This window comes from Chelon labrosus (assembly GCF_963514085.1).
Source record: "Chelon labrosus genome assembly, chromosome: 22".
NCBI lineage: Eukaryota > Metazoa > Chordata > Actinopteri > Mugiliformes > Mugilidae > Chelon > Chelon labrosus.
The window spans coordinates 494,313-506,232 of NC_140355.1; the positions used below are offsets into that span (position 1 = coordinate 494,313).

Consider the following 11,920-nt stretch of genomic DNA (forward strand, 5'->3'; position numbering starts at 1 on the left):
CATGTCCAAAAGTTCCCTTTACAACATTGCATTGTCCCACTGTCAGTGGTCATAATGTTGTGGCTGATCAGTGTATTGAGGTACTATAATGGCATAATCAGATTTTTCAGGGACTCCAAAACACAACTGCCAACTAGTTAAATTCAGAGCAAAATACAGTCATTTATAAAGACAAAACTTGGAATTAGGACTACAACCTCAAAGTTACAGTGCATCCCGAAAGTAATCACAGTGCTTCACTTTTTCCACATTTCAATCCATTTTGGGATAAGTCTGTAACTTAACAAAATGTGGAAAAAGTAAAGCGCTGTGAATACTTTCCAGATGCACTTTACCATGAAGAAAGCATGAGCGAGTTTTATGGAGATGTATAAAACTAAGTTCCAATACCCATGATGCCATGGCTGTGGTTAAATCATGTAAGCTGTATCTTTTTCAGTGATTCAACATGACTGTCTTTTAACTCAGTGAAAATTGCTTTGTTTTGTCAAAAATGACTTAACAACCTTTTAAAATAACTGAAGGATATATTTCTGTATTCTGAAATGCTGACAACAATGTCAAGTGAATACAAAGTTAGCACCTAGCTGGTGAACAAAGAGGTGTAGCATCTAAATGTTGGAGTGTTGGAGGAGTTTGAGCCATGGTCTATGCTGCACTGCCTAAAAGGATGACTGAATGTTTGCTGCTTGTGCAAAGACAAAGAGGCTTATTGTCTTGTCAGTAGTCTGTCTTCACATGACAAGCCGTGCTTGGTACAGTTGTTTGAACTTGCTGCTCTACAAAGAGTAGAGAAGCTCTCCATAAGCCTATCAGTGTACATGACAACATCAAATGACTGCATAGTAGCTAGATGTGAGTAGTCAGGTGGTTGGCCGGTATGCTTTCAATGCTTTGACTGCATTGCTTTTCATGATAGGCTACACTAGCACAAGTAATCTTTGTGATTAAAGAACCAACAAAATATTATTTTGGGCAACTTTGTGTGCGCTTTGGCAGTTACTGAACAGCTTTTGGGCTGGAAACCATCGCCTGTGTCTGTCAACACTGTCATCAGGTTGCCTGAAACAACCCAGTATACCAGAAAATAAAAAATTCATAAGGACATACTGTATTATGTCAGTCTTTTGCTTAAGGCTTGTTGCATTGACCCTGAAGAGGCCAAAATATTAAATACTGCAGCATAGCAAACAATCAAAGCATTGATTGTAATCTCTGTAGACAAATATGTAGATTTGAATGTCAAATGTTAAATCATCATCAGCCTGTAGCCAATTGGTTACAAAGAAGAATGTATTACACAAAACATCAGGAAGTTATAGATGCAAATGTCCTGCAGCTTGTCAGGGTTATTAAAGAGTACAACAGCCTTCAGTAGCCTGACCTGAACATTACAGTGAAAAAAATAAATAAATAAATGCTGCACACAGCCTGAAATATATCTCAGAAATTGAAGTGGAATCCATGAACAGAGACTTAGCTCAATACAAAAAGAGTTTAAGGTTGGATCAGTGTCAGAAAGATATTATGAGCAGCATTATGTGCTCATACCAATATTAGTTTGTGTCAGTAAAAATATTAACATGTGCATCAGAAGCTTAATGTTATAAGTTCACAGAGGTAAACAGTTTTTCAGGATCTTTTCATTCATCTTTTCATTCATCTAGTCATTCATTCATTCAGCTTCTGTAACCGCTTGTTCCTGTGAAGGGTCGCGGGGGGGGGGGGGGCTGGAGCCTATCCCAGCAGTCAGGGCTAACACAGAGAGACAGACAACCATTCACACTCAAATGCACACCTACAGCCAATTTAGAATCACCAGTTAACCTAACAAGCATGTCTTTGGTACAGTAACCGGAGAGAACCCACGCAGACACAGGGAGAACATGCAAACTCCAAGATCTTTTATGTCATCAAAATAAATTCGTTCCAGTCTTATTGTGTGATGTGTATATGTTGTCCATTAGTTTCAGAGAAGCTATAGATAGATTTACAGATTTTCTTTATCAACAACTTATTACACATTCTGACAATTACAGTGGAATAAGAAGTCATTTTTGGAAAGTTCTAACTACTACTGGGAAAAATCCTGCTGACCCTCTTCTATACATTATTGTTTATTATCTATGTAATCTAGAGTGTATAATATGCCTTTTATAGACAAATACTGTATTTCACAAAACACAGTAGTCAAATGACACGACTGATCAACCTTTGATGAAACTTGTTTACACTCTGACCTCTTCTGGTTGATTATCAGCATTGCAGCCTGTACAGAAAACAAGCTAATGACTTCCTTCAGCTCTTCGGTTGCAAAGACATTCTGGTTATAGTGCATGCTTACTGACAAATCAAGACAAACCTGGTTTAAAAAACAACTGCACATCCTTCAAAGCAAATTGCAGATGACTTGAAGAATGAAATGCTGAGTCAAATGATGATGAGCTCTAGAATATTTGCATTACATCATGGTATCAGATCCATTATCCATTATCATTTATTTTCTAGAGGGAGATCTGTCATTGGGCCAGAGGTGGCGTACACCTTGGACATGTTGCCACTCTATCACTGGATGTAATGATGTAATGTATTAAAATCAAAATCAAAATCAAAATCAAAACAAACTCCCTGCTAGACAGTAAGTAAAATAACCATTACTTTGCTTTCTTTCTTTCTTTCTTTTCAAATCATAAAACATAAGTAAAAGTCTTTACATGCGCTCCCTAAGGCATTCCCTGACAAGAATGCTGAATTGTCTGTGTGGACTGACTCTGCTTTATGCCACGCAGAAGGAAGGCAGTGGTCAACGCAAAGTGTCTACTGTGTCTCCTCCACTTGCTGTGGAAGAAGTGGTTGTGTTTTGGGCCTGCTGTGCTCTTCTGTTACTGCTCCGTCAACCATCGTGCCTGCTGCTGAGCTGCTGGAATTTGCGACCTCAGTCCCACTCTGCAGAAATTTGCGCAGGTCTTTGAGTGCAGGTCTGAGCACCTGTACTAATGCAAGCAAGGTAGCCTGGGTACCTTCCAGAGCCTGGGCCTGCCTTTCCTGGGCAAAAACTTGAGCCTCCTGTGAGCGCCGCATCATCTGCAACAGCTCATTCTGGCACTCCATGTGCTGGGCAATCTGTCGAATGTGGACATTGGTGACTCTCTGCTCCTGCAGCAAGCGTGCAGAGTTGAGGGCAATACGGCTTTTCAGCTCCTGGGGCTTGGCCTGACTCTGAGGTGGTGGTGGGGATGCCAAAGACGAGGCTAGCATCTCCACTGGAGCCTCAACAGTAGCCACAACACTAGGAGTGGAATCACTCACAGTAGTGGTGCAGTACTCCACCACGCCTCCATCCTCCAGGGTGTGGTATGTTTCAGCTGAAAACAGGACAGAAAATCTGTCAACATGGCAGAGGGTTTATAATGCGTATCTGTGAACAACAACTCTCCATGTAACAGTCTTTTAAACCAGCGACACCGGTTTCGCAGTGTTACAGCTGCAGTGTTCTATGTGTTATGTGAAATGCTACTTATCAAGAACAAACGTTAACAACTAAAACAAGAAGCATTGTCTTGGTAGATAGGTGACCCACTTGAAATCAGAAGTTGAATTAAAATCATTAAAAGTGTGTGTGTGTGTGTGTGTGTGTGTGTGTGTGTGTTTTACCATTCCACAGATTTAGTGTAAACAAACTCATGTATAGTCTTCTCTAGGATGCTAGGATGTCTACTTTGTGTATAACAGGGATGCACCCACGGACGTAATGGGGGGGGGGGGGGGGGGGGGCACAGGGGACATGTCCCCTGCACTTTTTCAAAAGGCCGTTTTGGTCCCCTGCACTTTTTACCGTCCAAAAACAATGTTACGCTATAGTAAACAGAGACGCGTCAAGCACTAGGACCAAGCGGAAAACGGCCGCTCAAGCTGAAGCCTGTTTCTTTTAGTTTAGACCCGCCCACAAGCTCCTCGATTGGCTCTGCTGTTTCTTATGTGATTGGCCGTCCCCGCTGTCACTCCACCTTGCTGTCACACCGGTCTGCTAGTCTGCGGTCAGGACTCCTTGTTAATCTGCTACTGTAAATTGTTCGTTTGTTCTGCCTGGGTCACGTCAGCTAGAAGGATTGTAATATCAGAGGTTTCATTTACATTAACGTTTGAATCGGTGTCCATGTGCGTATGTGCTGGCTGACATTTTATTCAATTTTTCCCCACCTGTGATGCCAGTTTGACCTGCCCACCACTAGGTGGTTCTATGTAAATGAGCTCTGTTTACTATAAATCCCATAAATAAGTGTAAAAATGGTGGTACTGAGTTGGAGTGAAGTTGACTAACTAAGTCAAACACAGAATTGGGTGATAATGTTTTGGCCCCAAACTGTGGAACAACTTGACTTTGCACATCAGACAAGGCCGACTGTCTTCCTCATTTTAAATCGGCAATCGGTTTTTACTCGGCATGAGATGTTGGTTGTTATTGTTTATATTGTTCGATTGGTTTTATGATTTAAATCTTGTTTTCAACTTTTCTTTGTATTTTTATATTCTCATGTCAAGTGTACAGCACTTTGGCCAACCTTGTTGTTTTTAAAGTGCTTTATAAATAAAGATTGAATGATTAATTAATTGATAAACAACCCCCCCCCCCCCCCCCCCAACTGAACACTGCCCTGCCTCTGATTGGCTTACCATGAAATCTTACTCTACCTTAGCAAATCGTCATCACTTATGCGGATCGGTGCATCCCTAGTGTATAACACGTCATTTTTCCAACAACTATTTACAGACAAACTATTTAACTTAGAATTAATTACAATTCCAGTGGATCAGAAATTTGCACTCAGTCAAATATTTATGACATTAAACAATTTGGAAAATTGCAGAAAATGGTGTAATGGCTTTAGATACTGCTGATAAACATCATTTGAGTCAACTGGAAGCGGACTTGTGGATGTATCATAGTATCCTAAGTAAATGTACCAAGAAAAGGCTCAAAGAAGAGCTTTATTGGGAATGGTTTAGTCAATGCTCAAATTTGAATGTCCTTGAAGTGTGGATGAAGGGTGGACTTGATATTAGTAGAACATACAAGAATACCTACAAACGTCTTGCAACTAAGGTAAGTTTGCATGATCAAAGATTTCAAAGACGAGTGACCTGTGAATAGTTTTACAAAAAAATTCAATTAGTTATTTCTGTTAAAAGGAGCAATACTAGCTTTTCAATACACAGTTGTATATTTCAACTTTATCTATAGGATCAGTTTTAAAGAAGATCATATGTGTGCTTGTCCAAATTTGTCAAAATATTACTGTCACTGTTAACATTAGTGAAAGCTCATTTAGGTGCTTGCTCAAGGAACCCTGGCCATGGACAAAGCAGGCCCTGTGTGTGTGTGTGTGTGTATAATTAACACAATAACTGCTCTAAAAAGAAAAAAAAAAACATACCATTCAGCGGTTTGGTGTCATCACACACTGTTTCTGGGCCAGCTGGAAGAGCTACAAAATATACAGATGGAATATGATAGTAAAACACGACAAAACTTTGCAAGAATAGAAAAACGAGACATTTACGCCCACTGTGTCTTCTCTCACATTAGAAAGTCTCTAGCACTCAAAAGGCCATGCTGTCTATTTTACATGTCAGTTCTCATTCATAAAACCAAAATGCAGTGAATAAATACACTGTCAAAATTAAGTTACAGTCAGAATCTGAAACATAATCTTTATGAAGAAACAAAAGACTACTGCTTAGGACTAGTGGGGCAAAATGTAAAATTGGTTAGATTAGCAGAACAGAAGTAGTTGCCATCCAAAGAAATGTGGCTTTATTTGATTAAACTTCCCAACACTTGAGGATTCATTAGGCTATCACATTTTGTCAAATGGGACAACAAAGCTGCAATAACAGCCTTTGTTCTCAATGTGCCATGTTAGTCACTTTTTTAAGTTTTGCACAACCGTAAGCATCTGTACTGTTCTCTTTGAAACCAGTGTCAAAACCTGAGCAATTTGAGTGCCTTGTTCATGGACACTTTGGCATGTGGTCCATGTACTGGGGATGGGACCACTAACCCTTCCAACCCTTCGTGGCAAGTAAGCCCCGTGAGGAGAAGAGAGAAAGGTAATGCGAGTAGAAATTTATAGGACAAAAGGGATGATTTCAAAGAAGAATGCCACAGCCCCAGTGTGGGAACATTTCGGATTTAAACCGAATGAACAAGATGATTAACACGGACGAGCCAGTATGTCGTATTTGTTTGTAGTGGCAACGAAAAAAGTCAATGCAACCAACTTGTACGCGCACCTGAAACACAACCATCCAGTCCAGTTTTCCCAGCTGGGAAAAAAACTACAGAGGAGCTATCGCCGCGACAGCCAACACTCACTGAGGCGTTTGGTCGTCAAAGTAAATATAAATGAAATAGCGCAAAATGGTGTGCGCTCACAGTGAGTGTAGTTCGCTACTTTGCAATAGAAATGCAGCCTTTTGCAGCCAGCATCTTGAGAAATGCTACATACATTTAACAAACAGTTGTTTTTTGTGTTTCTCTTGAGAAATCAAAGCTTATTGCTTTTGATAGGGTGTACCTGCATTATTATGCCAAAATAATGTTGACAATAATATAATTTGTCGGAAATAAATTGTGTGACAATATATTGTCCAGCAAAATTTGTTATCATGACAGGCCTAACAACAGTACATGTATGAGCACACTGTACCCACTAGGCTTTTTTTCCACTAGGCTTTTATGACTCTATCAATATTTTGTATCAATTATCAATCTCCCATGTATCATCTGGTCCTTCGTTAACATAAGGTTAACACAATCAAACCACACTGATGGATGATTGTAAAAGAAATGATACAGGGAATCGTGTGCTGCAGGATTTCTTCACAGCGGTTGCTTGGGAGGAGGAGAACTCTCATTATCAAATAATCTTATGACTCTTTAGTCCAATCTCATGAGGTCAAAACTCTGGCATACGTCTAATAGCCGATCACTGGTCCAGTAGCATGTCCATATTTTGACTATAACTGTCTAATACCATTGTCTTGGGGAGTGTGGATGAGCACTGGCCACATAGGGTCAAAGTCCAAAAAAAAGTGCAGCTTTAAAAAATAGCTGCAGAATTTGAGTTGGTTTCAGGTGGGCACACATTTCTTTTCTACAATAGTGCTGCAGTCTTTCCTTTCCCATTCTGTTCCCGGCCAACTTCCAGGATCAAGTGTAGTAAGTGCAGCATCTGTTGTACAGGGGAACACTCAAATGTAGAAGAAAACCACTGCTCACATGTCTGCTACATTTAGGTTTTGTCTGTTAATTGAATGAAAAGGGCATTGTCATTCTTACATTTCTGCACAATGCGTTTAATTTGCAAGCTTTTGGTCTTCAACCTTCCTCAAAACATAAAGAAGTAGCAAAAAATGCAACAGTACAAGTTGAAAGCATTTCATTTCATTAGCCTTAACAAAGAATGATGAAATCTCAGTCAGTTGAACTTGTGTGTGGTCTTTGTTAAATGGACTGTACACTTAAATACAGTCAAGCTTGTTTAGAATTAGGTAATATAATGGTCAAAGAAAGAATCGTAAGGGCTACTAGCTAGTTGTCACAATCTGTGTTTTTTTTTTTTTCTTGTATAGTGTGGCAGTAAAGGTTCCACTGTATCAAATATTCAGAGAAGATACTCGCAGCAAACCATACTCGAGAGAATCTTTAATAAGGATTACAACTACTAAGAAATCCCCACCATTCTTTTCCCTTCCCTGGAAAACACATTATCAAAACATCAGAAACATCAAGTGGAGCAATTACTTGCACTTATAAAGAATGAGTATTTGTGCTTTAGGACCTGGGAGACTAATTCATAAATTAATTCACTGGGCAGGTTCAGTACCACCTTGGAGATAAAAGCCTCAAGCGTTTAATCCTTTCTCAAGAGCGTAAACCAACAACAACCAAAAAATTCCAAATCTAAGGTAACTAATACAGTTTTATTATATGGAATCCTTAATATATTCAGCTTAAGAACAAATCTTAAGCTGCTTGACTATAACAAATATTAGGGGTCCAAAAGAAAATTAGTGCTGTTGATAATTAATAATTGCTTTGAATATTTTGGTTCCACTCCTTGGCAACACTAATGAGAATTCTGACATGAGTGTTTTGCTGTGAATAAACTACACCAGATTTTATATGTCACGGTGGCTAGAGGTTGGTGTTTATACAGCATGTATTTAATTATTTACTTCTTTATGGTTGTGTATTATACTTTGTTGCGAATATTGTAAATTTAATATAGTAATGTGTTTAGTGCTTGATTAATTGTCCATTGTCCCAGAACTACACACAAGTTCAACTAATTGACATAATTTCAAGTAAATTTTGAGTATGCGAATGTCTTTACAAATAAAAGTTTTAATTCAAACGCGACCATTTCTGTTCATGCAACATGACAGAGACTTTCTCTTTATGTGCTCGACTAGAAGACATCAGACGAACTTTATTGTAATAGCATACAAATGAGTGTGCCTGCGTCCTGCAGCACATGCTGGGATGAAAAGTTTAGTAAACTTACCCTCCGCTAGTGTGACGGTGGTGGCGGTGTTAACAGTAACAGGCAAACTTATCTCAGCATCCGAGTCCCCAGCTGGCAAACTGATGATGGTAGCCTCCCCCAGGAGGTTACAAATCCTCTGTTGCATGGCAGTGAGGATGACGGGAACTGGAGTGCAGTCGGCGGACGTCCCTTCTATTGCGGCCCGCGCCTGGGCCACTTTCCGCCGAACCTCCGTCTTCATGTCGGACCACTTCTTTTTCACCTCGGGCAGCTCTCTGGGACAGGTGGTGACTGCGTTTACCTTTTTTAGGATGTCCACCCACGCGTTATTCTTTGCCATGTGGGTGACTCCAGCGTTGAAGTGGTTAACCAGTGTGTGCTTTTGTTTCTCAATTTCTTCGACAATAATTTCCACCTCTCTCTCCGAGAAATTCATCTTTCTTTTTTTGGCGGCCGATGTCATAATTGCAGAAAACACTCTTCACGAAAGGTAATTGTGCGTATTGTACGCAAAAATAGTAGTATTTACTCCATTAGTGTGCGCAACGTAATGGCTTCCAGAATCGGCTTCTTCTTCCCACTTACAACGCTTGCGTTAGCTTGGCTCGGAGCCCCGCCCACGGAAGTCCTATTGGTTTGGTCTCTTGCTTGTCTTTCAAATCTCAATTACTATTGGGTTAATCAAATGCCAATCACTCAACAAGTCAAACAAACTACATGCTTCGGAAGCATTCATTGTTAAACATGTCCTCGTCGGACCTAATGTTCAGGCTTCGTACACGTGAACAGGTAAACGGAGGTGTTATGTGGACATTTCCTTAACCAAAACGTCACTGTCGTAGTTAATGTTTTTCAAATTGTGTGCTATTAAAATGACCTGATATTTCACAAGAACATGAGAGGTTTTGGTTATGAAGAGGGAAATTAATCTAAGATGCTCCAAGTTGCAAACTTAATTTTGGTCGTCGTAAACATAGCTACATAGAATATCCAATATCCAAATTATCCATTATGTCATAAAGGAACACAGAGAGCCCCATAGCTGTGTGAAATTGTTTTAAATTGCTTATTTTATTACTCCATGCAGCAGGTTTTAATTTGAATATCTGTTACTGTTATTTTATGTTGTCCTGTAAATCACTTTGTTACTATGTTTAATAAAGTTAAATAATATATAAATTTTTATGTTTCTGGATTTGGAATCTTGTGGGCTGTAACCCTTGGGGTTTGGTCCTCAATTTTCCAACTCTTTCCTACTGAGTCCTTTTATTTTATTTATTTATTTACCAGTTGACTTTTACTATTCCATTCTCTGTCAGCATTATGTGTTTCTTGACTGCCACAGTGGAGTTATTATTATTTTTTCCATCTATATTACCTTCAGTCACCCAGAATTGCCATTTCTGTCACAACAATCAAAAAACAATCTACATTTTAGATTGTCTGTTGCTCACCAGGTTGCAGGTTCAGGCAGTGAACATAAACAAAAAAACAAAAAAAGTCTGGCTCCTAAACCAATAATGGCTAATCACAAACGCGGTCTTGAAATTGTAGAAATGTATACAGTGCGTCCAGAGAGTATTCATAGCTCCTCACTTTTTCCATATTTTGTTATGTTACAGACTTATCCCAAAATAGATTCAATTCATTTTTTCCTCAAAATTCTACACAAAACACCCCATAATGACAATGCGGAAAAAGATTTTTGAGATTTTTGCAAATTTATTAAAAATAAAAAAAATAAAAATCACATGTACATAAGTATTCACAGCCTTTGCCACGAAGCTCAAAATTGAGCTCAGGTGCATCCTGTTTCCACTGATCATCCTTGAGATGTTTCTACAGCTTAATTGGAGTCCACCTGTACTCAATTCAGTTGATTGGAAATGATTTGGAAAGACGCACATCCGTCTATATAAGGTCCACATTTGACAGTGCATGTCAGAGAACAAATCAAGCCTGAAGTCAAAGGAATTGTCTGTAGATCTCCGAGACAGGACTGTCTTGAGGCACAAATCTGAGGAAGGGTACGGAAATATTTCTGTTGCTTTAAAGGTCCCAATGAGCACAGTGGCCTCAAAGTCAAAGTCAGCTTTATTGTCAATTCTGACATGTGCAACATATAACGGGATTGAAATTACTTTCCTCAAAGGCCTACGGTGCAGCAACTTAAACACAAAATGTACAAATATGAAATGTAAAAATATAAGGAAGATATATATATCTATATATACATACATATACACACCCATATACATATACACATATATACTACATGCATACATACCTAAAAAAAAGATATCATCCATAAATGGAATAAGCCCCAAGAAGAAGTTCTAACCACTAAGACTCTTTGTAGAGCTGGCCGGCCGTCTAAGGAGAAGGGTCCTACTCAGGGAGGTGACCAAGAACCTGAGCTCCAGTATTCCTCTGTGGAGAGAGAAGACAGAAGGACAACCATCTCTGCAGCAATCCACCAATGGTAAATGGTAAATGGCCTTGCTTTTCTACCTATTGGTACTCAAAGTACTTTACAGTCACAGACACATCTACCCATTCGCTCACACACACATTCACACAGCGACTGGGGGTTCAGTGTCTTGCTCAAGGACACTTCAGCATGTGGGACGTTCCAGGGATCGAACCGCTAACCCTCTAGTTCATGGACCACCCGCTCTACCTTCGCACCTGGGGTTTGCCAAAAGGCACCTGAAGGACTCTCAGACCATAAGAAACAAAATTATTTGGTCTGATGAGACAAAGATTGAACTCTTTGGTGTGAATACCAGTCATCATGTTTGGAGGAAACCAGATGAATTGCTATTCCCTACTGTGAAGCATGGTGGTGGCAGCATCATGCTGTGGGGATGTTTTACAGCAGCAAGAACTGGGAGACTAGTCAGGGTAGAGGGAAAGATGAATGCAGCAATGTACAGAGACATGAAATGAAAACCTGCTCCAGACCATTCTTAACCTGAGACTGGGGCGACAGTTCATCTTTCGAAAACGACCCTAAGCACACACATTGTCATTATGTGTGTGGAATTTTGAGGGATAAAAATGAAGCGCTGTGAATACTCTCCAGATGCACTGTATTTTCCATAACACTAATGTTGGGAGGCTGGGGCATTTTTATTTTTTTTTTTTTTTCAAATCAGTCTTGGATATGACCAATATTAACTAAAATACTGACTTGATTGCATTATTAGTTTTCGTGTAGCATCAGATTTAAAATTTATTATACTCTTGTGACGTTAGCGGACAAAAATGTCCCATTGACTGCCATTATAACCACATTTTTTCAATCTCTCAGTCATGGCACAATACAAATATTCATCCATTCACTCTGTTTCTGTTGCCAGAGGTTG

At 39.5% G+C, this 11,920-nt stretch overlaps 1 protein-coding gene across 1 annotated transcript; it reads right to left on the reverse strand.

Annotated features, from left to right (window-relative positions):
* Positions 1-1,811: 1,811 nt before the first annotated feature.
* Positions 1,812-10,094, reverse strand: naif1 (nuclear apoptosis inducing factor 1). The gene is made up of 3 exons (XM_084571615.1): positions 8,571-10,094; positions 5,436-5,486; positions 1,812-3,365 (listed from the first exon to the last, which is right to left on the reverse strand). Exons 1-3 carry the CDS (start codon positions 9,013-9,015, stop codon positions 2,818-2,820), a joined length of 1,044 nt encoding a protein of 347 aa, XP_084427741.1. The 5' UTR covers positions 9,016-10,094; the 3' UTR covers positions 1,812-2,817.
* Positions 10,095-11,920: the final 1,826 nt, after the last annotated feature.